The sequence below is a fragment of the Tetrao urogallus genome (assembly GCF_951394365.1).
Source record: "Tetrao urogallus genome assembly, chromosome: 10".
NCBI lineage: Eukaryota > Metazoa > Chordata > Aves > Galliformes > Phasianidae > Tetrao > Tetrao urogallus.
Window position 1 is genome coordinate 19913893 of NC_136823.1, and position 25103 is coordinate 19938995.

General features: G+C 43.0%; 2 protein-coding genes across 2 annotated transcripts; one reads left to right on the forward strand and one right to left on the reverse strand.

Annotated features, from left to right (window-relative positions):
* Positions 1-6782: 6782 nt before the first annotated feature.
* RBSN (rabenosyn, RAB effector) lies at positions 6783-17703 on the forward strand (the record flags this gene model as incomplete). Its single annotated transcript, XM_079540132.1, has 11 exons — positions 6783-6945; positions 8041-8184; positions 9850-9950; positions 10554-10599; positions 10711-10872; positions 11760-12001; positions 12750-12820; positions 14623-14709; positions 15116-15218; positions 15620-15694; positions 16561-17703. The coding sequence occupies 11 exons, from the start codon at positions 6783-6785 to the stop codon at positions 17701-17703; spliced, it is 2337 nt and encodes a 778-aa protein (XP_079396258.1).
* A 3762-nt stretch (positions 17704-21465) lies between these two features.
* On the reverse strand, positions 21466-22652 carry MRPS25 (mitochondrial ribosomal protein S25; the record flags this gene model as incomplete). The annotated part of the gene is made up of 4 exons (XM_079540269.1): positions 21466-21779; positions 21985-22072; positions 22334-22440; positions 22519-22652. 4 exons carry the CDS (start codon positions 22650-22652, stop codon positions 21587-21589), a joined length of 522 nt encoding a protein of 173 aa, XP_079396395.1. The 3' UTR covers positions 21466-21586.
* Between the last annotated feature and the right edge of the window lie 2451 nt (positions 22653-25103).

Below are 25103 nucleotides of genomic sequence, written 5' to 3' on the forward strand. Positions count from 1 at the left end.
TGGAGAAGCACAGCAAGTACAGCCTGAACACAGATATGACAAAAAAAAGATATAGAGGGGAGCATACTTGTTTTTTGGAAATAGATGGACAGTATTCACTCGAGTGCTAAAGCCCCACTTTCAACAAGAAGAGAGTGAAGGCCCCACTCTTACAGGAAGGATTCATTCTTACAAGGAAGGATTCAGGCTGAACACAGAGGTCTCTGATAAAGATAGATGGAGAAGTTCCTTGAGAACACTGTGCTATCTACAGCTCCCTCACTGAGACAAAGCATGTCAGATACTAATCTCATGTGCTGATCTTAGCCAGAAAGTAAAGACAGCTCTCGAGTTCACTGCAGCCACTCTCATTTGAGCTGACGCTAGTGAGCCAGACAAGAAAGCTGGCACAAGAAGTGCTTGGTGACATGAGTAGCACCTTCCTTTGCTACTCACAGGTAACAAAACATTGTGCCTTCCTCATGTTCACATGAAAAGATGGCAATCTGGTCTGAAAAAGGACAAAACTGGAAAACACACAAATACTCCCGCAAAATGGGATGGAGGTAAACCAGGTATCAATTTGTCATACCAGAGGAATTTAGTTTATTGCCATCATTAATGGATATCCTACCTGAATGTAAATGAGTGTGACTCAGTACAAACATTTTAATAGATAAAAGATATTATGGAAAATGTGAAATCATGAGAAGCAAAACAAAGGAAAGTGACCTTCTTTGAATAGGATATCTGAAATATGATTGTTTTAAAGAAATTTCCACAGAGAAATGTATGCTTCCACCATCAGTTCCCTTTTGACTCTGAAACCACTGCTGATGTGTAAGATGCCTGAAGGAACTATTGTAAAAAAAAAAAAAAAAAAAAAAAAAAAAAAGAAGAAGAGGGGGAGAAGGAGGAAGGCAGAAGAAAAAAAGATGACAAATAAAAAATAGAATTGGACTGTACAAAAAAATTCTCAGAGACAAAGCAGCCAAGAAAAAAAAAACCAAGCACGCCACTAGGAGAAGCTCTTTGTCAGGTTGTATTGCAGAGGACATCAACAGCAGCCCTGCTGAAGAACCACAAATCATTCATTGTTAAGCAGCCTCTTCCTCTTGTGAAGCAAGCAGGTAGCAGTGAGGAGGTATTCCACTTACTGACTTCAGATGTGCTGCTCAAATGGGAATTGGCTCCTAAACAACTGTGTAGGCAGAACAGAACAGAGGCTGCCCAATATGGGCCTCCTCGAAATCTGAAATGGATCTCAAACATTATCTAGACGTTGTGGTGTACAGATCCTACAGTTACAACATTGAATAAAATGTAAACACGGGAATTCTGATTTTTCTGCTTCTCTTTATAATGTAGCTGCTCTGTTTAAAATGGTGCTATTCCACAAAACTCAATACCAGTAGGCCAGAATCTTTTGCTGTGTCAAGGGAAGAGATAAATTTGTATGGACAGCAGGCCTGCCAGTACTGAAGCAGTTAAAAGGCACATCAGGTAAATGGGGCTCAACAGTTAAGTCAGCTGCAGCTCTCACAAATCATCACGCTGTCAATTTTGATTGATGACTCTGTAAACATAGGAAAAATCATAGTTTTGGCATAGAAGCATAACTCCTATAATCTCTTTGCAGACTAATGAAACAAGTACTCTTTCTATCAAAGTGTTTACTGTAAGACAAATCGAGTACACTGAATATATGAGGTTCATTAAAATTAACAGAGATTTGCAATCCTTTTATTTCTCTCAAAAAAAACAACAAAAAAACCTACAACAAAAATGTTAGTTTAGACCCATCTAATCAAAACGAACCAACCAAAAAAATTGTTTTCTCATACAAATGAAAATCAAATCATTTTGCATTACTGAAAATATTTTGCACTACCCATTTCAATTTTAGAAGGTTTACTTTTTCTTTTTTTTCCAATTTATCATTAAATTACAAAATTGAATTTAGGCCAATTTCAAAACAGAACTTCCATTTAGATTGAGTAGTTGTTTAGTTCAGGGAATGCTTGGGAAGATGATGTTGTTTTTCTACTCTTTGCTTCTGCCTCAAAGGCTGTATTGAACTCAACATCATAAATTTTCAGATTGGGTAAACTTTTTTTTTTTTTTTGTGCCAGTGAGTAAACCGTATTTATGCAAAAATGCTTCACTACATTTCTTGAGAAGCAGACAGGCATTATAAAGAATTACCCCTGGTCTACATTTACCTCTCTTATGCTGTGATCAGATTCCATTATTTTACATTCCAATTCCACTGAAGTTATTACAAGAAGTCAAAGAACATAAGAGAACCCAACTGAAATGTATTTCTAACAGGACTGCTCCATGGCTATAGGGCTGACACTTTCCATCTTTTCACTCTCCTCTTGGGTATTAGCAATGGCCAAGTCAGCACCAGACCACGTCCTAACATTCACCACTGTAGGTATTACAACAGCTCATTTATGCCAACACAAACCGAGGTTATTCCCTACCACTTTCTTGACGTTATACAAACCCAAATTTTGCTTTGGGAATGGATACCACTCAACACATCACTACATCTGTTGTGCTAACTTTCTCTATTGCTTCTATAAATCTCTCTAAGAGACATCCTATGAGAGTTTCTCTAGAAGTGTCTCATACTTCCATAAAGATCCAAATCCTATTAGACAGATGCAGTCACTTAATGGGAAGTGAGTTCCTCAGAAAGTGCTAAAAATAATTTATATGCATAAATATGCAAATAGCATCTATGTTTCAAAGTGCTGAATGAAATTCCCCTTTTCAAGAATGACCTACGCAATATGGTGTTGTTATTCAAAACAATTAGTTTAGTGAAATTTAATCTCAAAGGCATAACATGTAAAAGAACACAATTAACAAACTAAAGACTCAGTGAAATGTTTGATTTGTAATAAACATCTCAGCACATTACCTTTCTCATCACAACTCACTGCAGCCAGCCCTTGTTGCTGTGCTGTTTGAATTCAACATTAAGCTACTGGACTTTAATTGCTGTATTTACCACTTTAATGAGCTTTTAGAATTATCCTACTGAAAATAAGCAGTTATTGAAGCTACAGAGAAAAGCATATTAAAAAAAAAAAAAAAAAGTGTGCTCTTTGGTAGTCTCTCTCTTCTTTTTACCTGACTCTTACTACTTCTGAATGACAGACCAGGAGAGGGCTGAGCTTGCAGAGTCGTTGGGTCGCTGGCCTCGCAGATTTCAGGCAGTATTATCCTGAGTGCTGCAGAAAAAAAAAAAAAAAAAAAAAAAAGCAAATGGTTTAGTAGCACTGTGTGCTGTGAAATCCACTGCAAAGAGCCCCAGCAAGTCCTCGATCGTTCTCAGACTTCTTGTGCCACCTAGTGACGAACGCTTCTTCCATTCTGCACATCTCTTTTCCTGCCTCCTCCTTACTCTCATATTAGCAAGCCATACTTCTGATTAAACCAACAAAACACACACACACAACAGGAAGAAGAAAACTGAAATGCCTACAGCCACATCATCACAGGTCCTGCACCTAATTTTGTATTTTTAACTCATTTCCACTATCACTTCTCTCTACATACTTCCTCCCATCCAAGCCCAGATCTCACTGCCCTTTTCTATCTCTTCAGCTCTTGCCAACTTCCCAGAGGCACCTGTACATATGGAGGATTCCTTCACTGGCTCAGTGTGTTACAGATCACTTGCCCCAGCAGAGGTCCAAACAAAAGGGGCAGGTAACAACAAAGGGACAGGTAGTTGGTTTGACCTGAGTTTGCACCAGGCACGAGTTGTCTCAGTGCCAGAATCGAAGAATCACAGAATCATCAAGATTGGAAAAGACCTCCAAGATCATCTAGTGCAACCATCCCACTGATCATCTCCCTCACTGCCAAATCTCTGCCTTCCTTGAACACCTCCCAGGGACAGGGTATCAACCACCTCTCTGGGCAGCCTGTTCCAGTGTCTGACCACTCTTTCGGAGAAGGAATTTTTTCTTAATATCCAACCTGAATCTCCCCTGGCACAACTTGAACCTATTCCTCCTAGTCCTATCCCTATTTACATGGGAGAAGAGGCCAACCAACACCTTGCCACAACCTCCTTTCAGGGAGTTGTAGAGAGCTGCAAGGTCTCCCTTGTGCCTCCTCCTCTCCATACTGAACAATCCTAGCTCACTCAACTGTTGTGAGGTGTTCCTGACACCTTACAACTTTGTTGTCCTTCTCTGGATACACTCCAGGGCCTCCAAGCCTTTCTTGCAGTGAGGGGCACAAATGGAACACAGTACCTGGGGGGTGGCCTCACCAGAGCTGCGTACAGGAGGATGATTACCTCCCTGCTCCTGCTGACAACACTATTTCTTATACAGGCTGGGATGTCACTGGCTTTCTTAGCCACCTGGGCACACGGCTGGCTCACATTTACCTGAGTGTCAACCAACACCCTCAGGTCCATTTCCTCCACACAGTCTTCCAGCCACTCTGCCCCAAGCCTATAGCACTGCAGGGGGTTGTTGTGGCCAAGGTGCAGGACCCAGCAGTTGGTGTTGGTGGTCCTCATCCCATTGGCCTTAGCCCAGCCCAGCCTGTCCCAATCCCTCTGAAGGGCCTTCCTACCCCCAGGCAGATCGACACTTCCTCCCAACTTGGTGTCATCTGCAAACTTACTAAGGGTCCACTCAATCCCACTGTCCAGGTCATCAATGAAGACATTAAAGAGGCCAGGCCCAAATACCAATCCCCAGGGAACACCACTCATGACTGGTTGCCAGCTGGATTTAACTCCATTCACTGCCACTCTCTGGACCCAGCCCTCCAGCCAGTTCTTTACCAAGCACTTTACCAAGTGCAAGTGAAAGGCTGCCAGCTTCTCTAGGACAACGTTTCTCTACGAAGCTGCATAAAACCCAGGGAGATCCTACCACAGCAAGTGAACCCTGGAATACATTGAGCCTCAGGCTGGTTCCTGCTCTCTTTCTCCAAGGAGAGGAACACAAGAAGGAAAAACAGTGCCGAGTTGCTCGAGGTTCATTCTCTTCAAGCATTATACTAGCTTAACTCCACACACATGCCTATGCAATGCAATGAGAAAACCTAGGAGCTCTGTGAGATGCTTATGGAAAAAAGGCTTTTCCAGATCCAGACTATTGAGCACATCCTAGCAGGTCTGTTCAACCTGTGCTTCAAATCCTTCCAGACAAATCAGGGAGAGTCTAGAAGTGTACTTTTTACATAACAGCAGCATGAAAAGCTAGCCAGGGTTGGAAGGGACCTCGAGGATCATGAATCTCCAGCTCCCCTGCTGCATGCAGGGCCACCAACCTCCACATTTAATACTATCCCAGGCTGACCAGTGCCCCATCCAACCCCATCAAGGCCTTGAACACCTCCAGGGATGGACGGGGCATCCACAGCCTCTCTGGGCAGCTGTTCCAGCACCTCACCACTCTCTCTGTAAAGAGTTTCCCCCTGACATCCAATCTAAATCCTGTTTTGCATGTCGGTAGCGCCCCCGCCACAGGCCGACTCCAATCTAAATCTCCCCTCCCTCAACTTCAAACCATTTCCCCTTGTCCTGCAGTTATCAACCCTTTCCAAGAGTTGATTTCCCCTCCTGTTTGTAGGCTCCCTTTAGGTACTGAAGGCTGCAATGAAGTCACCCCTCAGCTTCTCTTCTCCAAGCTGAAGAAGCCCAGCTCCATCAGCCTGTCTTTGTAGGGGAGGTGCTGCAGCCCCCTGACCATATATCAGTTCCATCGTAAGAGTTTGATTTCCCATTACGGTTTTGCAGGATGGTGGAATTACAAATACAAAATAGGTCAGATCCACCGGTGACGCGACAAGACGCTGAAGGCGATCGCGTAACGGCCTGCAGCTGCGCCCGCGGAGGGTCGGGCCGCTACCAGGAGCGAGGCGCTCTTCGAAGGAGCGGCCAGGCGCCGGCACGGCTGCCCAGGGAGCGGCGGGGCCTCCGCCCTGCGGGCGCCCCAGGAGCGCGGAGCCGCGGCCCTGAGGGACGCTGTCTGCGGGCGGGCCGGGCCGGGCCGGACTCGGTGATCTCAGGGAGCTTTTCCAAGCCGGCCGATTCTCCGGTTCTAAGTGACGGCCGGACCGCGGCGACCGACGCGCGGGAATCCGCGCTGCGCTTCGGTGGCCGGGCCGTAAGGACGTGCGCCTCTGCTCCTCCCCGCGGCCGCTTCGGAACGCCTTCGCAGTCCGTCGGCCCGCCCAGCCGGAGCCCCGCCCCGAGCACGGGCGCCTCACGGCCGTGACGCCGGACCCGTTTCGCGCGTCGGTAGCGCCCCCGCCGCAGGCCGAGCCCAAGTCCCGCCCGTCCATCCGTACCTCGGCGCTCGCCCCGCCCTCCGCCGGGCTCTACTGCTCCGGGCCGCTCGGGATCCACCGAGCGAGTGCGAACGGCGGAGGCGGGGCCGCGCAGCCCCTGCCTGGAGCCAAGGCGAGGGGACAAGCCGGGGAGCGTGGGGCCGAGCCTTGGGGCTGGCGGCGGCCCCCGGCCGGGCGGGGCGGGAGCCCCTCAGCGCGAGGTGAAGCCCCGCCCCATCGTCCGCGCGGCGCCGGGCCCGGTCCGGCTCCTGAGCTCCGTCCGCCCAGAGCCGTTTTGTTCGATTCAGCCGCCGCTCCGCCCCTCGTCTTCTCCCATCCTTCCTGCGGAGCCGGGCTGCGGGTTCGTCCCTCGCGTAGGCTCCGCGGCCACAGGAGGCCCGCCCCGAGGAGAGGCCGCCCCGCCCCGCTCCGCGGCGCCGCGTTTCTGAACGTCGCCGGCGATGCCGCAGCGCTGAGCTCGCGGCGCCATGGCGTCCGGCTGCGCGCCGCCGTTCGGGGACGCGGCGGAGATGCGGGAGGGCTTCTTGTGCCCGCTGTGCCTGAAGGACTTGCAGGCGTTCCAGCAGCTGCGGGCGCACTACGAGGAGGAGCACTTGGGCGAGGACAGAGACGTCAGAGGCCAGCTCCGAAGTAAGGGCCGCGGCGGTTTCCCGGCGTTCTCCCGTCCGCCGTGTCGAGTCCCGCACGGCGGAAGCCGCCGTGCCGCGGGCGCTCCGGATTCCTGCCGGCGCTGGAACGCCGACGGAAGCCCGGGACGAGAGAGGCGCGGGGCCCCGCTGCTGTACGCAGGGCCGGGCGCGTCGCGTTCCTTCGCTCCTGGCGCGGCCGCTTCCTGGTCTGCAGGCCTCCGTGCCGCTCGGCCGCGGCGCTTGGTGCTGCGGGTTGCTGTTGGCTTTTGTTTGTTTTCTGGGCACGTTTTTTTACGTGAGAACTCCCGATTGGTACTGTAATGCACGTGAGTTTCCAGACGTTAGTCGGAGGCCTTAAAGAACGGGGGAACCTCTGCTTCCTGCCAGGTACCAGCCTGGGACTTTACTACTGTGCTGTTATTGCTGTACTTAACGTCACTTAACATCATTTATAGCATTGCACCTGCCACCCGGCTTTCAGCAGATGTCTAAGGGAATTAACTCTAGAAGATACTGAATGTGTTTACCAAAAGAAGTGGTGTCCTTACCTTCTGCCAACATAAAAATGCTGGAGTTTGAAGTTTTCTTTTTAACCCAGGAGACTGCTCTCCTCTCACTAGCTGTTGTACAAGATAATGTGGTGATCTTTCAGTTCTTTTGAAATTGCTTGGGTGCACAGCACACTGATGTTCTTAGCTTGTGCTTCTGTGCAAAAGTACAAAGAAGGTATGGAACGTCCTTGAATCCAAAGAAAATCATTAGGAATTAAGAGCACACATACAATCTGCCAGTGCTCTATGAAGTAGGGTCTCACAGTTTGATACAGTCCACTCTTTTATAGTGATGCCCCTGTATGGAATGCCTAAAATTACCTGTTTGTCATTAGGACCACAGCACTGCTTTAACAGATAACAGAAAGCATTTCCTGCCATTGGTGACGCTGAACAATGCGTTGGTTCTAAACAGAGCATATTGACTTGTTGTGAAGGCAAGAGATTTGTTCCAGGTGGTAAGAAGTACACCATCCTAGTTTCACAAGATGAATACTGAGAGGCGAACTGCCTGCTCTTCTTTATGCGGGCTTGTCTATTTTCAGGTCTTGTCCAGAAGGCCAAGAGAGCAAAGAAGAAATTGCTGAAACGAGAAGGAGATGACAGAACTGATTCTGGATCTCAGGAACGATATGAGTCATTCAGCTATGGTGGCATAGATCCATACATGTGGGAGCCCCAAGAGCTGGGTAGGTGAGCTTGAGAGTGATACATGGTGGAGGTAACTTTTAATTTTAATAGGGAAAAAGTGAGTATTGCTGAAGCTGTGTGGAATTGTTTGTATTACATGTGATTTACTGTAGTGTGGAGTCATGGCTTGCATATCGATCCTCTGCTGCCTGCATGCATTGTATAGGATGATGAGGAAAGTGTAGATTGGGGTGGGGAGGGAAGATCTATAGAGCTAGGATGTAAACTATTCTCAAAAGCAGTCATTTCATTGGGTCTGAGCTATGGAGTTCTTTTTGGTACATATTTTGCTCTGTGCATCCAGCTTTACCGGTTCTGCAACCATCACCATCTGGCTTCTTACAAAACAGGTGATAATCCATTATTATTCCACTGCTATTTAATGTTGCTACAGCCGTGTTAAATCTATGGCTTTTTGGTTACTCTTAAAGCAGATGTTTTGCCAGACATATAAACTATTGCTTATCCCTTAGTTCAAACTCTACCAGCTATTTCTTTGGATTTGAGGTACAGGTAATCTATCGTTAAGTCATTTCACTTTAAAAAATAAGCAGCCAAACTCTGGCTGCAGGGTCAGACATTGCAGAAGTTAGCAAATATGTTAAATGAGTCTGTACTTACAGATACTGTTACTGGAAGTTGCTTTTTACTATTATAGAAATGCTGTGGTTATTTTTAGGTGGGAGGAGGCAGCACTGTCTCTGGTGGGTCCTGAAAGTTCTGCTGTGGTGCTGACAGATGAGGAATTTAGTCCTTTGGGACTGCAGAATCCAAGCTTTGCAGATAACTGGCTTTTTTTTTTTTTTTTTTTTAAATAACCAGAGTGGAGAAGATGAATCTTGCAGATTTTAACATGATTTGGTGGAGGGATGTGGGGGTTTCTATAATGTCTCCACTGCAGAGATTGAATCAGGTTACTCAGAGGGGCTCTCCCCTTCCTATGAATTTGGCTACAGAGAGGTTTCTACGTATTTCATTACAACAAGGAAGTGACATTGTACAGTTAGTGTCAAAGAGCAACATCTGCTTTTGTTCTACTAGTCAGAAGAAGAATTTTTGACTGTAACTCTGATTTTTTTAATATCTGGCTTATGGAAAAGATCAAAACCTAAACCCAGGTTTATTGAGAATGAATTATATATTTAAATAGATGCTGTATTCTTCTTTTGTATACTCGTGATGAGGTTTCTGCAAATCTGTGATATGATCAAGGATTTGGTTCAGACCCCTAAAGGTGAGAAGGATGATAGCAATCTGGAAGAAGCTGCTGTTGCATGGGCCTCAGATAATCATTGGACTTGCATCTTGTGTTTGTTCCAGATGTAGTAAGGAAATAACAGGAGCAGTTCTTGACAACAAGACTGGCTGGTAACACCTTACCAAATGTAACTGAGGGATAAAGATGAAAAAAAATCTGTTGCAAATGTTTTCTTTAATGTAGTCTTCTTTGCTTTACTGTAGTAGAAATAAAACACTGCTCATTGCTAGCTGGAGGCTAGCCTGCGTGCTTTATTCAGTACCGTGAGAACTTGGAATTCTAATGTGTCAAAATTTCATTTGAACCTGAAAAAATAAATGGTGGGAAAAAAAAGGAAGAGCTGCATTTTGAAAGGTGTTTAAATTCGTGTAGAACACCGAGTGACTCTGAGTTCTCTCTCCCTAAGGTGCTATGAGAAGCCATCTTTCCAGTTTCAAGAAATACCGAGCAGCCAGGATTGATCACTATGTAGTTGAAGTCAATAAGTTGTTAATCAGGTTAGAAAAGGTAATCTTGTTACTACTTAATATTCCAGCCATTTAAATGTTTCTTAAATAAAAAATTCTATTTTAGTGCAAAGGGTGCCCATTTATGTGGCAGTGCAATTGTTAAACAGTAGTAAACTGAGTCTTTTCACATCTTACTGTCCTCCCTTTATATCCTTGTGTAGTGTGTTTGGTTGTACTCTGTACTGTGGGTATGATTTCTGTTACTGTACAGTATTTTCAAGCACAAGATGCTACTTCACATGCTTTCTTCATCTTTTACTTTACAGGATTGCTCCTTTTGCTTTTGTCAAGCTATTTGTTCTGTAAAATCCTCCACTTGCCAACTTGCATTTTCACTCAGACACGATAATGTTGGATGATATAAGAATTGTGTCAAAATATTCTGACTCTTGTAATTTTGGCAGTAATTGTTTATCACTTGTCTGAATCTTAATGCCAAATTCAGACATCTTCCTATTTTATCTTTTTAAAAGACACATTTTTTAACTTGATGGGTGTGCGGGGGGTGTTGTGGGTTCTTTGTCTTTGTGCTTCTGTAAGGAGGAAAAGTTTTGTTGTTTTTTTTTGGTTTTTTTCTTTTAATGTGTTGTTTATCTTCTAGCTTACATCCTTTGACAGAGCAAACACCGAGTCAGCTAAAATAAGAGGTTGGTAAGAGCTTACCTCAGACTATATGCCTTTCTAGTTTCCCAGCTAAGGAATTAATTGAACTAACGTCTTATATTGTGTGTATTGCCTCCTCCTCCACCCGATTACAGCTATAGAGAAGTCTGTTGTGCCTTGGGTCAATGACCAGGACGTTCCATTCTGCCCAGACTGTGGCAATAAGTTCAGCATGCGAAACAGGCGTCACCACTGCCGGCTGTGTGGGTCTATAATGTGCAAGAGGTGCATGGAACTTATCAGTCTTCCCTTGGCAAGTAAGTGTGGAGGGTGGTGTTAGTCTCTCTTTATCTCACTCAGAGTGCTGAATGCATCCTGTTTTTTTTTTTTGTTTTGCAACAAAGAAACAAGCTTAATATATTCTGCCTATAGGTATGGAAAACTCCTCCTTGAAGGTGTCCTTCAATTCCATGCAGGCACTTGTGTGTAAAACAGAATAAGAATGCTTTCTCTATTCTTTGTGTTCCTTCTTTAGCGTCAGAAATTTTAGATTACCCTCAACAAAACACTGAAGTATACTAGCGCAAACTAATGCTGTAAGTAGTGTATTCCAAAATTCTGAGTATTGCAGCTATGACAGTATTAATTTTTGGAGTCATAACTGCCAAGATTGTTGAAATATCCATACCATTTTGAAGTGTTGAGTCTTGCCCATGGCTGTCCAAATGCTGACATGAAGGGAATTAATCCACAAGCCTTTAAGAAGCCCTTCCAACTTCACTTTCCTTATCTAGTGCATTGGAGAGGAGACTATTTTTCTGTGGAAATAAATGATGTTAATTGGGCTTTCCAGAGATTTCCAGCACAAAATAAGGATAGTATTAACATATCCACTTTTCCATGTGTTTTTTTTATAACTGCAAGATCCAGTGTGAGAATGCTACTAGGCATAAACAAAGTGAGTGGTTTCCAGTAGTATGTTCTCTCACTGCTTTCAAAGTGAAGCAGGATCTTGCAGTGAAGACCCAAATTCGGATTTGTAGTTTTGGTTGTTATGTGTTCCTTTTGTGTCTTTCAGCAGTCTGTTCAAGCTGGTTTTCTAGTATTTTGGGTAATGCTAGCTTTTGTTGAAGTGAAATATTAGTGTTGGTGAAATCTGTTGGCTTCTCATGTCACTGTAAAATTACCCATGCATAATTTTTAGGCAAACTCACCAGTGCCAGTAAAGAGGCCTTGAGTTCTCACACGAGCCCCAACGCCTCACCTAACAGTGTGCATGGCTCCCGCCGAGGCAGCATTAGCAGTATAAGCAGTGTGAGCTCTGTTCTGGATGAGAAGGATGATGACCAAATCCGTTGCTGTCAGCACTGCAAAGATACTCTGCTGAAAAGAGAACAACAGATTGATGAGAAAGAATACACTCCAGAGATTGTGAAACTCTATGAGGTAAATCAAACTCCTTGCTTGTTCTCGCATCCAAGTCCTTTATGGCTTAATATTCTAATAGCAAAGATAAATCTGAAAGTAGCATTCAGAGGCCATATATTATTTACATCCTGTGGTGGCTTAAAACCTTGTTCTAATTTTCCTTTTTGTTCTCATCTGGAACTAATGGTTTTGAGATGTCCCTTAAACATTGTGAATAACGTCAACTGGGATTTGACAGAACTGTTCTTTTAAAATCAATTATGTGCTTGTGCTGGTGTTAGCTCTGCTAAGCTCTGTTTGTTAGGGCTCTGCTAAAACTATACAACTTCGTGTTGTAAGAACCGTTTGTCCCCACTCTAGTGGCAAGCATTAAATGGAACAGCAGCGTGCGGCTGGAATTCTGTGTTCAAATATGCTTTAATAGCAGGTACTGATGTTCATTGGGAATCTTCCTGATAACCTGCAAGCCCTTCTCCCAGCCCCACGTTTAATATTAATGGGGATTTCTGTTGGTGCTTTTCTGTGAAGACAATAAGACTGGAAGTTGTCCATCAAAACATCAGAGTTCATCTTGCATGGGTTTGGAGACTCTGTCTCTGTTCTTGACAATGCCATCTGTGTTCTGGGCACCTTGTGATCCTGAGAAGTTAGATGGCTTTCACAGCTATTAGCTTTGACTGTGCGTGGGCACGTTGAAAGGTTTGCGTCAGCAGGCGCTTCTGTCAGCGTTCTAATACGAGTTGTGCTTTTGTGTGCGTTGTTAAAGAAACTCCGACTCTGCATGGAGAAGGTTGACCAGAAGGCACCAGAATACGTAAGGATGGCAGAATCTCTGAAGTAAGCCCCACTTACTGATTTTGTTCGTGAACGTATGTGTATTTCTTCCCCTGGAAGTTTGCAAAGTAGGCAAGGAATAGGTGTGGTAAGGCTGTGGGCATGGGTTGGTCATGAAAAAATGTTAGGTTTTTCTGTTGTTTCAATCTAGACAAATAATTATCCAAAGCTTAAGTTAATTCACAAACTAGATTACTAAAGCAAGTCTTAAATCTGATGAGTGTCATCCCTGGGATAACTTAACTTATGACTTAGTATTAACTGAATTAATATTTTCTTGCCACAAATCTGTATTAAAAAAAGTGCTAGGCTTATATTTTTATTTGTAGAATTGGAGAAATTTTAGAGTTTTACCAGTTATAACTAGCTTTTGATTTCAGTGTGCTCAGAATTTTATTGCTATATTACTCAATGTAATTAAGTAATAGATAATGTAATTATATATAAGCCTATATATATAAGCCCATATATATAAGACCTGCTAAAAGACTTGTCATATGGGGTAAATGATGTAAGCCTGCAACGTGTGTTTAGTACATGAAATGCCATGGAGTAGTGAAGACAGGAAGTAAAAACAGTACATTACTTGGCTATGAAAAAAAAGTTACACCTGGGATTTGTGGTATTGCTGACATCGATACGTTTCAAGGAATCCCCAAAGGCATAGAAGGAAGCTCTGCAGCACACAAAGATGAGGAAATTGCCCCAAAGGAGATATAAACTAGGCTCCTGTGACTTTTTATTTGGATTTTTACTACTTTAAATGCATTTTTCGTAACATCTTGGAAACTTCAAAGAGTAAGTAGTGTGTACAAATGCACATACTGGTGGGTGCTATGCTGGCTCACTTTCATTCCTCCCCGCCTAACAACGTTTGATCTCCTCATGAAGAGCACTAGGATCCCATTTCAAAAGCACTGCGACAGCGTTTCTGTGCAGCCTTACCAAAAATGCGGGTGGTTTTATTTTCCCTACTTCCTGAATTTTTCTGTTGAAATAATAGAGAGGTTCCTTCCTTAATTCAGATTTCATTTAGTCGATCCAACTGCAGAAATAACTGTGTCTGTGTTTTGACTCTTTAGAGGCACATAATCACATACTAAGATGTGGTTGGTCCCCTGTCACTGGGCTGGCCTATAGGCGATCTTACAAGTTCTGTAGCTTTGAAGATGGAGTTACGGACTGAATTAGGAGTGCTGCTGCTGATTGTGTGGAGTCCTGGAAGGTTGCTTTTGAGAGCATGATGGTGCTTTTGTATGTGTCAGGCACAAAAGGAAGGGCAAGCTTAAAAACTCTGAAGTGCTTCCATATAAAATACTAATTTGTTTTCTTCAATAAATATGAGAATTAGTGATAGTGTCTCCACGTGGACTCAGTTGCTAGAATCTTAAATATTATGCCTACGTGGGTTTCCAGACTTCTGCTTTATGACAAACATAAGTAGAAAACTTATTTTAATGTTGTAGTTGCTTATTTGATCAGCGAGGCTTTTTCTATGCTTGGAAAAAAAAAAAGCAGAATAGGTGCATTTGTTGTGTATATTTATCTTAAGTATTATTGATAGAGTGAGATTCTTCTTATACTAAAATTAATTTTTCCTGTACTTGTAAATATTCATGTTTACAGGTTGATATTTTCCACTCTGTCAGCAAGAAAGGGTTTCTAAATACATTGAGCTTAAATAAAAGCATTTTAATGGATGATTTATCCTCACATTTGTTGACATCTTCTTGGGATAGCTTTTAGTGTTGTATGTATCGTTCACTGGAGGTACGACTTACAGTGAAGTTGTGTTTATTTTGTAGTGCTGGGGAGACAACCTACAGTCTTGAACATGCTAATGACTTGAGGGTGGAGATTCAAAAAGTGTACGAACTTATAGATGCCCTGAGGTAAAGGAAGTTCACGCGCTCTCTCTTGCTATATACACACTGAATTATGTTTCTCCCTTCTTCCGATACAGCTTGTATAACTCTCCTTCTTATCCACAACTACCTGGGCTTTTGCTTCTTCATACAATCAACTTGCCTGCGCCATTGTAAAGAGCATGTTGAAAAGTAGATGCTGTTCCTGTGCACCATCAATTTCTGTTTCCTTTTCTAAGCATGCACCGAGGAAGCAAATAGAGGCATAGTTAAAATAAATGAATAAATTAATGATTACTGCTGGTAATATTTAGAATGGCTTACCTAATAGAACATCTAAAAATGTTCATTTGGTATTGTCTCCCTCTCTTTCTGTTGTATTTTCCTTGGCCCTTGTGGTTGAATGGATGAGCTTATGTTTGCTTTGATTCAGTAAGAAGATTCTGAGTCTAGGCTTGCACGAAGAGCCCCAGCCTCATCCTAAAACACTACAGCTTCAGAGAATGATAAGATACTCGGCTACTCTTTTTGTTCAGGTAAATAGAGCATATGTTATGAGCTAAATTTTATGTAGTGTTCTGTTCTTTGCTGCCCATCTGTGTGACTTAAGACTTCTTTTGACAGAAGGCTTACTTCTATAGAGATTTACTTCTGTAGCTTTCCTCCAGTCACTCTGAATATGGATAGCATAGTCAGAGCAGCATTGGTTCAGGGGCCTAAGAAAATCTGTAAGTCTTGGCTTTGTCTCTGGCAGAGCCCCAGCCTAGCTAGCAGTATAGTTACAGCAGCCACGATGTGTTCCAGCTTGGAAAGGTGACTGCAATGGAGGAGTACCTCATACTTGTCTGTGGAACATTTGTTGGTGTTTCCTTCAAGTACTTTAAAACTAGCCTGAATGCCTGCAAGCGTTCACTGTAAATATTTCAATATTTGGCAGGAAAAACTGTTTGGCCTAATGTCCCTGCCAACCAAAGATCAGTATGACGAGCTGAAGAAGAGAAGACTGCATATGGTAAGGCAGGTTAAGATCTGTATTTGTATGAGGGCCTCCTTCAAGGACTTAAACAGACACATAATTAATTACAATTCATAGCTTGTCTTGATGTGTAAGTAGTTACCTGTGTATGAGCAGCTGTCCTTAAGACTGGAGTTGTTCTTTTTTCATTTTCTGTGCAGATCATTCCATGCTTGTTTTCAGGGATTTGTGTAACAGTCACTGTAGTTCTTCCCAGAACAGAGAGACGTGTACTGAAAGCTGGACGCTTCTAGAAAGCAGCAGTGGCTTGTTTGAGGGTGGTGTTGTTCTGCCTGTACTGCAGCAAAAAGCTTTAAACTGAGTCATTTGTACAAGTGGAATTTGAAGACTTCTCCAGGTGGTTTAAAAAAATTTAAAGATGTGGATGCAGCTTCAAGAAGAGATTCTTGGGAGGAAGGACATCGCTAACTGAGAAATAAACCAGCTTGGTGTTGCAGTAGAAATTAAGAAATACGGGTAATTGCATTCCAAAGGCTAATCATATAATTGGTATTTACACTGCCCAATTACAGAAGCATCTGCTATGGGTGGATGCGGTATGGTCAGTGTCCAAATCTGCCTGAGGCATCTCTTTGAACAGTTGGATTGTGGTATCTTTCGCTCTATATTCAGCACTGTCACTGCTCCTTCTGGACTTCAAGTTTGTACAGGCAGACGTGAATAGATTTCATTAAGAAATAATAGGTAACATTACAAAAATGAACATTTTTTGCAGAGTAACTAAAGATTGAATTGATGTTTGTGACAGCAGTATCTAAGGTACACAGCCTAATTTTTGTAAATATGAAAGTTAAAAATGGAATTTTTCAAGCTCATGTTCTCTCTGTATACGTTTGTTTTAGGCAGCTCTTGAAACGCACAGAAAACAAGACGAGAAGCAGAAAGACTTGACTTACAGATCTGCAAGTGCAGTTAATGGTGATGCAACTCTCCTTAAAAATGTAACAGTCAAGAAATCTGAAGGCTGGCTACCTACATCTAGCGCATCTCGACAGAGTGAGGTAGCAGACCCACTTCTTCAGCAGATTGACAACATCACATCCTTTATTAAGCAAGCAAAAGCAGCTAATCGACTGGATGAAGTCAGGATGTTGCAAGAAAACCTGAGGCAACTTCAGGATGAGTATGATCAACAGCAAACTCTAAAAGCTATTGAGCTTTCTAAAAAACAGGCAGAAGAGGAAGAGAAACAGAGGGAAGAACTTCAGTTCCTTTGTGAAAAAGAGTGGGAAAGAGAACACCACAAATTCACATCTCAGCATTCAAGGACAGGCTCCCTAGATTTCAGAGAAGGCAAGCAACATCAGTATGAAGCTGCGAAAGAGAATCAGAACTTGTTTGCACATGGATTGGGTTTGGATGTTAATCAAGTGAAAGGGAATCGAAGTTTTGAAACTACTGCTGTTCAGCATCTGCCAGCTAAAGAGCACTTAATCTTTCCAGTCAGACACCAGAATATTCCACAGTGTGACAAAGACCAAAATCAGGCAGCCGGTCTAAACCCCTTTGAAGATGAAACAGATACCCCTCTCTCAGAGGAAGATCCCACTAACCCATTTGCCAAAGATGTATCTCAACCGATTTCTTTCTTTAACACAGCTCTGCAAAGTGATAAAAAAGAATATAATCCATTTGAAAATGAGGAGGAAGGTGAGCAAACTAGTTCACCTAGAGCATCTGCCAGTACTTTAAATCCCTTCGAAGAGGATGAAAATCCATTTCAAAAGTCTGGGAACAATTGGAATTCTGGAAATCCATTTGAAGAAGGATCTTCTACCAATCCCTTTGAAGTGGAGGATGTCAGTGAGATCTTAAGAGAGGAGGCTATAGAGGAGGAACTGCTTCTCCAACAGATAGATAATATAAAAGCCTACATATTTGATGCCAAGCATAGTGGACGAATGGATGAGGTGGAGCTACTGACAGAGAACTTGAAAGAACTGAAGTACACGTTAGCAAAACAAAAGGAGAAATCCAAGTGTTGAAGCAGTAATCGCCTTGTAATAGTTATCTCATGTTCACTGTTAAGAGATGGGAAGATGAAGCAGTTATAAACAGTGCTACAGATTGCAAGGAATTGGGAGAATGTTGTATTTTATTTAATACACGTTCATTTATGTATTCCCAATGTTACTCAGCCTAGAAGAAAGAAGATAAGAGGAATGCTGCTGGTCTTGAACTAAGACACACATACTAAGAAAACATACTAAGAAAAACTTACAATAACTTGTTACAACCATCTTAATACTAATTTGTCTTACAGTGTGCTTATTTTGGTCAAAAGGGTTGAGCAGTAATAGGGAACTTCACTTTGAAATGGTTTCAGGGTTGGCTGAGCTGACTTTTGAAGGGGAGCTTTGACTGGAGAGACAAAAGTGTTTGTAAGATCTCTGCATCTTCTGAGAATGGCACAGTGTAAGTTACAGGCCAGTGTAATTGTCCTAAGAGAGTTGCAAGAAAGTGCTGTTGAAAGGCTGCTGTTATTCTTTGAGATGCAGGATACAGGTCAATTTTGTGCAATAATACATAAAGTGGATTTAAAAACTATTAGAGACTTCACTGATCTTAATATGAGTAACTTTTAAAATGTGTTTATAAGAACTCCTAGGTAGAACTGAGGTGCCACCTCGTCATTACTTTTAGCTTCCCAGTTGCTCTAGGCACAAACTGCAGTGTAACAGAGGGCCACACTGGCTTCAGAGCTGTGTGTGTGGGAATGAATATGTAGATGAGTATACTTTCAGAACATCAGGCTAGCATCATTTCAAGCTGTAGTATTAAGGGTGACCTTGAAATTCCTAATTATATTCAGGAACGTGCACATTCCTTTATATTCTCTGGGTTACAGAATTATCATATTTGTCTTATCTGAGACTTGAATCCTCTGTAACGTTTAAAGAACAGAAATCCTGTTTGCAATGGAGAGCTAAACTGCCACTGAACTGGAATTCTGTGAAAGCTGGGCTGTGATTGTGCCAAATATAAGTTCCTATTTTATACTTGATTCTCATCAGAAGTTACAAGAGTCAGGTATGTATGTCTTCAGTAAGCAGGTCCAGATGGGAATCTTAGTGTGGACCTCTGCCCACGGCAGTGACTACGTGAAGGCCAGCTCCTGTGGTGCAGGAGGGCTTCTGAAGATTGGTATTGTAAAATTTAGGATTGTTCAATGTTAAGTTAGCACGTATTTTGCTAAAGACAGTCTGAGCTGCATTCCCCCTCCCCCCTCCTTTGAGATGCAGATGCCCATCTTCAGACATCAGCGTTTGAAAAGGTGGTTGGGAGGAGTAATTAAAAAAGGTGCATTTAATTAAAGCTGAAGTGGAGGATATTGGTCTGATCATACTCTCACACTAATAGTACTGGACTTACTGAGAAGGACAAAGTTTTGTGGAGTGGGACATCTCTTAACTATATCTCCAGTAACATATGAATAACATAGCTGTATCTGGGACACTAATTAGTATTTCAGAAACACAAATAATTGTGCTATTTAAACAGTAGGAACTCTAGATTTGTTTTCTTTTAAATATGTTGGAGGTATGTACTTCTGTTTAAGACAAAACCAACAAACGTACCCTCAGTAACACTGATAACTGAGCAGAATAACTCAGTGCAGCAACTTCAGGACAGTTGTTCTTACTGCAGCCTAAATCTGAAGTTGAAAGGTGCAGAATGGGTCGTCTGAAGAACTTCAGTTTTTTATGCCAGTACGTTTTGTTATTGCTGAGTGAAGTGCTGCTGTGTGCAAAATGGGCCAACCGTCTGTGCAGCAAAATTCTGAAAGGTGGTAAACTAGAATTCTGTGCTCTGGCATTAGATTTACAAAGGCAGCAAAAATTATCGATAGGTAAAGTTTATCCCAAGAATTGTTCATTTAAAAATAAATAGTACAAGTTACTCAAGGCAGACTAGTTTGCTATTCAAGGAGTGCTCCCTGCATTATAACCCAAAACTCCTTTTGATATCGAGATGAAAAGAATATTTCAGTGGCTTCAGCTCTCACATTTAAGAGTGTTTTCCTTGTTGTAACTGTGCTGCACTATTTGTATGTTCAGCCTAATTACACTAATAAAGTATCATTCTGTACATGTAACAACGTGTTTTTGTGAGTAGCGTACCTCATGGCCATTGACAGCGTGAACCGTGGTAGATCAGCCCACTGATACTGAAGTTCTCTCCCCTGTGAAGACCGTATGCTGGTATTTGGACTGCTGTGAGGCTCCCAGGGCACAACAAAATGAAGACAACTATAAAACTAAAGTAACTAGCACTGACATTTTAAAATTGCATGCAGTACTTTGCATGGAAACTTTGTAAAAAAAGGGATGAAGTAACATCTATTTTGTGCTGTACTCGCCCCTGATAATTCAAGCATCCCTTAAAAACTGGTGTGAAATGTTGCATTCAACCATTAGCTCAGAAATGTTGATAACTATTTCTAGAGTAATTTGCACATATAAGACTGACTTAATGGTCTATGCAAGTAAATACTAAAAGCAATGTAGTACTATTGGGTATTTATATGCTGTTAATAGTGTAATCACACATGGCAGAAACTACTGTGATCTAAAACTGTGTGAACAGGGGCCAGTAGCATCAGAAGATGTACAACAGTACTCGACTCCAGCACAACAGTCTTGCTGGCTAGAATTAGCTGGAAGCTGTTAAGATCCAGTTCTCCTTTGTATGGGTTGGGGTTTTCTGTATTTAAAAAGCTACTTTTTTTTTTTTCTCTTAAGAATAATGAAGATTGTTTTAAGGCATATGTTTGAAATATCAACTTGCCTGTTCTCCTTTGTTGATATTCTTTTCAGTGCTTCTCAAAGCTGTAACTTCTCTTGATAATTTTTTTTTTTTTTGAGACTTTAAGTGACAACCAAATCAGTTAAGCATTTAAGTTGCAGGCAGGGGTATGTTATCATTGGTCTTCCTTCAGATAGTACAAGCTAGAAAACAGCAGGATCAATTAAAACATGCCCAGGGCATGCTGTGCTGCTTTAAGAGAGATTCTTTGCCTAGTCTCTTATCCCAAATATGAACTTAGGCATTACAGCTGGTGAAGCACTGCCAGCAGGCTGAGGGACTTGATCCTGCAACTCCACTCAGCACTGGGAAGTACTACTACCCTACCCCACAGCTGAAGTCCTGTGTCCAGTTCTGGGCTTAGTACAAGAGAGCTATGGTCATACTGGTGAGAGTCCAAGGGCCATCTAGATAATTAAGAGATGGGAATCTCTTAAAAAGGCTGAGAGGTGAAACTGCTCAGCCTAACAAAAAGAAGGCTGGGGCAGGAAGAATTTTATCAGTGTTTATCAATACCTTGAGTACAAGGATGACAGTGCCAGTGGTGCCCAATGCCAGGGCAAGAAGAAATGGGCACAAACTGGAACACAGGAGGATCCCTCTGGACATCGCTAAAAATGCCAGCTGTGAGGGTGAGTGAGCTCTGGCACAGGCTGTCCAGGAGGCTGTGGTGGTGCTCTCTCCCTCAGATCTTCAGAAGCTATCTGGGCACAGTCCTGGACAAGATGACCTCCAGAGGTCCCCTGCAACATCAGCCATCCTGTTTTTGCTATGGCCTTATACCTGCAGGCATGAGTAGGAAATAAAGCTCCAGTCATTGCTTTCTCTGTTGCTTTCACCCAGCTTTGTTTGCAAACTGGCACAACAAAAGCTGCTTTTTTTTTTTTTTAAACTTACATTTATTTGATAATATTTTTCACAATAATTATTCTAGCTGTGGCTGTAATGGGATGTCAGTATCACATGAACTTGCTCCCATTTCCAGGATTTGTTAACACTTGTCTCTGAAGAACCATCGTGATCATCCAGCCCTGAGGAAACACAGCTGTATGACCTGAGATTTCAGGCAGATGATTCATTTTTCAGTGAAGCTTTGTATTTTCCTCTCATCTCTTTGGGCAGTGGCACAAAGGCAGGGCAAGGAACCTGGCCTTCAATTTCACACATGCACTCTCGCAGATGATACTTCTTGGGCCCAAAAGTTGCAGGATGTGACAGTTTTTCTCTCTCTCTTTCCTCTTTTTCAAGTGTTTCTCTAGAAAAAAAGAAATCTATTTGTTACCTGCCAACATTACCCATCTCTTCCCAGGCTACAATTAACCAGGAAGATGGATTTCCCTGGCTAAGACCAGTTCTGATGAATTTTTCTTTATTTCTGTTGACCCTAGAGGCTTCTAGGGCCTGTACTAAGATGTATGCCAGAGGGAATGAATGTTAGCTTTATATTATGAGTTACTTACTTGCTTTTGCCCAGAATTTTTTTAATGTGCTCAGTTATCTCCTTGTTGGTTTTATCCTCCACATCAACCAAAACTTGTTCTCCGCTATCTGTTAAAAAATTCACAGCAGTGTAGCAGTGCATACCTTCACGGTAGCTGCAAAAAAGCGCTTCAAAGAAAGATATGATGAAAAAACAGCTCCTGTTTTGCTACAGTCGATGCAGTTTTCAGCTGCCACGAGTGTCAGCCAACGGGTAACCGAGCGCGGGCGGCGGCGCTCACATCACGGCGCCCTTCCCCTCCTCAGCAGCGCCGACCGGGCGGCCGACGCGGAGCGGGGCAGAGCGCGGAGCGGCCCCGCGGCACCTACCGAGGTAGAAACGGAGGAAGGGCGAAGGCGTCATGTTCCTGAAAAGCATGATCTGCACCCAGGGGTTTTTGTACTGGATCTGGGGGATGTTGAAAAACACAAACTTCCTAGGAGGAAGAAAAAGAACGGCACGGTACGAGGTGGGCGGCGACGCTCCGAGACCCCGGCGCCCGGCCCGCGCTCACCTCGCCCCCTCGCTCGGCTCCCCCGCCGTGTTGTAGTTCACGGTCATAACCTTCACGGAGCTCTTGAAAACGACGTCGCCCTGACTGAGATACTGCAGCGTCCGCCGCACGGGGAAGCGCCCCTTCATCGGCATGGCGGCGGCCCCGCGCCGCCCGCGCCGCCGCCGGAAGTGCGGGGAAGCACCGCCCCGCAGCTGCGCGGAAGGGCGCGGCCGGGCCGGGGGCGGCGGCGTCCGCGCGGTCGGTGCCTCCGCGGGCGTCTTCGCCGTCGTCGCTCTCGTGAAGCTCTGCAGTCGCACCGGGCCGCCCTTCCGTCACCGGCGTCGCGCTGCCCGGCGGCAGGCGGGGCAGATACGCGGCAGCCCGCCGCGCGAGGCGCGTTGTGCGGTTAGCTGCGGTTCAGCAGATCTGCGCGACCGCGGGAAGGCAGCCCGCATCGGAGCACGCGCCGCCCCGCCCCGCGCCGCTCGGGCGGCCGCCCTCGTCAGGGGCAGTTGCCGCTTTCATGGACGTTTTTCTTGGAGGCACCGAGGTTTGATAACCGAAGCCAAAACTCTTTTCAGCCTTATTTCTGTGAAATGGAACGCGGAGCTCGAGGTTGCAAGGCTTCTAATATCATCGGCAAAAAATTAAGTCGGTATCTTTGCCATAAGAATAGATGTGCTGTCCCTCAGACATATTATACATAAAATTAAGGATATGTTTACCATTCAAAATAGAGTCCAGTTTCATTATACTTAATACAAGGGTGAAGGGAACTGAAATCCAACACTACCTTTACTTAAAACCCAGGAGTAGAACAGCAGCAGGAAACAGCATCATCTCCTCCAGTACCTTCAGGAGAAACACGTAAGTCTAAAGAAGATAAATTACAACTAGGAAAAGAAGTCTTTCTCAACTTGTTACAGCAGTAGCTCCCTCAGGACAGTAAGGTTCATAGGATTTATCTTGTATATTATGGCCAGGCAAATCTCTAATAATCACTGTAGTGAATGGGAATGTCCATTTCTGTAATGCATTGGGCTCAGACATACAACGTTTAAGAAATTCAGTGAACCTAAAAATAAAAAAAAAATAAATCAAGAGTACATTTATATTTGTAATTCACTTTAATCATATAAACCTCACTTAGGTAGTAGTATTAAGCCACAACAATATAAAGCCACACTTAAACAGCATTTAATAAAATGCATAAGCTAAACCATGCACTGCAATACTCTATATAAAGACAACAATGCAAATTCCTCTTCATGAACTGAAGACGCTGATTAGGTATAAAATCCATATTAAAAAAAAGACCATGCTATTTTTATAGGCTTTCACACATAGAATGTTGATTTCACAAAAGAAGCTGTGAGAAATGAGTAACGCCTGTGATACCTAAACCTGAAACTGAAATCTAATAGCACAAATGATACTTTTCTAAAGGGTAGTAATCAGATTTCTAGGAAGTATCCCAAAGAATTAAAAGTAGATTGTTCCTTTTATTAAATGAGCTATTTGAGTAGGAGCTCAGTTCTGCCTGCTAGGCCAAATGGATACAGCATGTACACAACGTGCAGTTTCTCAGTTAGGCCAACTGTTTGAACCCCAGCCCCAAGTGTTTTGGGGTACAGATTAACTAAAAGAAGATTCCCACATTTTTACCTTAACTTCATTTATGATGAAACATATACTATGTAAGCAACATGTTTTTTTCTCAAAGATTTTTTTTCATTCATGAACTAAACTACTTTTAATCTACAGTTGTAGAAAATACCTTAAAATGGACCTGTGCTTTGTTACTGTTTACCTAAGATCATTAAAAAAAATGTACAAGAAGCCAATCGTTCAGGAGTGCTGGGTACCTGGCAACATGTGCTTCTTAGACTTTTGTTTTCTGTGATCAAATACAGAAAGCCAATTACACATTCCACAGTTCCTGTAGAATATTACAATATCTGCTTTACTGTCACTTACATTTGAGAACATTTTGTTCTTCAGAATAAAAACAATTCAACCATGTATACAAAACAAATTCACAATCGACTGCTTAAATAGATTCAGTTCACATCAATACCTCAGCAGTCCATTTCCTAGTCTTTAAAACTTTACATTGACATTAAGAGACATTCAGGTTTTCATTCAAGCCTTTGAAGGGGAAAGGAAGCATTATACAGACCACACTGATTGTCATGACACCAATGAAGGACCATCTGTCACAGGAATTCCTGCCATTAATTTAGATAATTTTCCTGCTGGAGGTCTCACAAATAGGACTTGAAACATCAAAGATGGATGCTTTATAAGTTCTATATTTAAAACAAGAGCTTACAAACAAATGCTTACTAAACAATATAGCAAGAAACGAGATCATTCCTAGCATTCTTCATAGCGAAGATTTCACACACAGCCCAACTCCGAAAGGCCTGTGCTTTACTTTAAGCATGCAAGAAACTCACTATTTTTATTGGTGTCTGCCCATCTGCTCAAAGTTAAATGCTCACATGTCCTCACAACATTGAGTCTATGAGGGAAATGCCCAGAAAATTCCACTCCACCTTTAATACAAAAGACATGCTTAAACTACTCCCCTAGACAGTCTG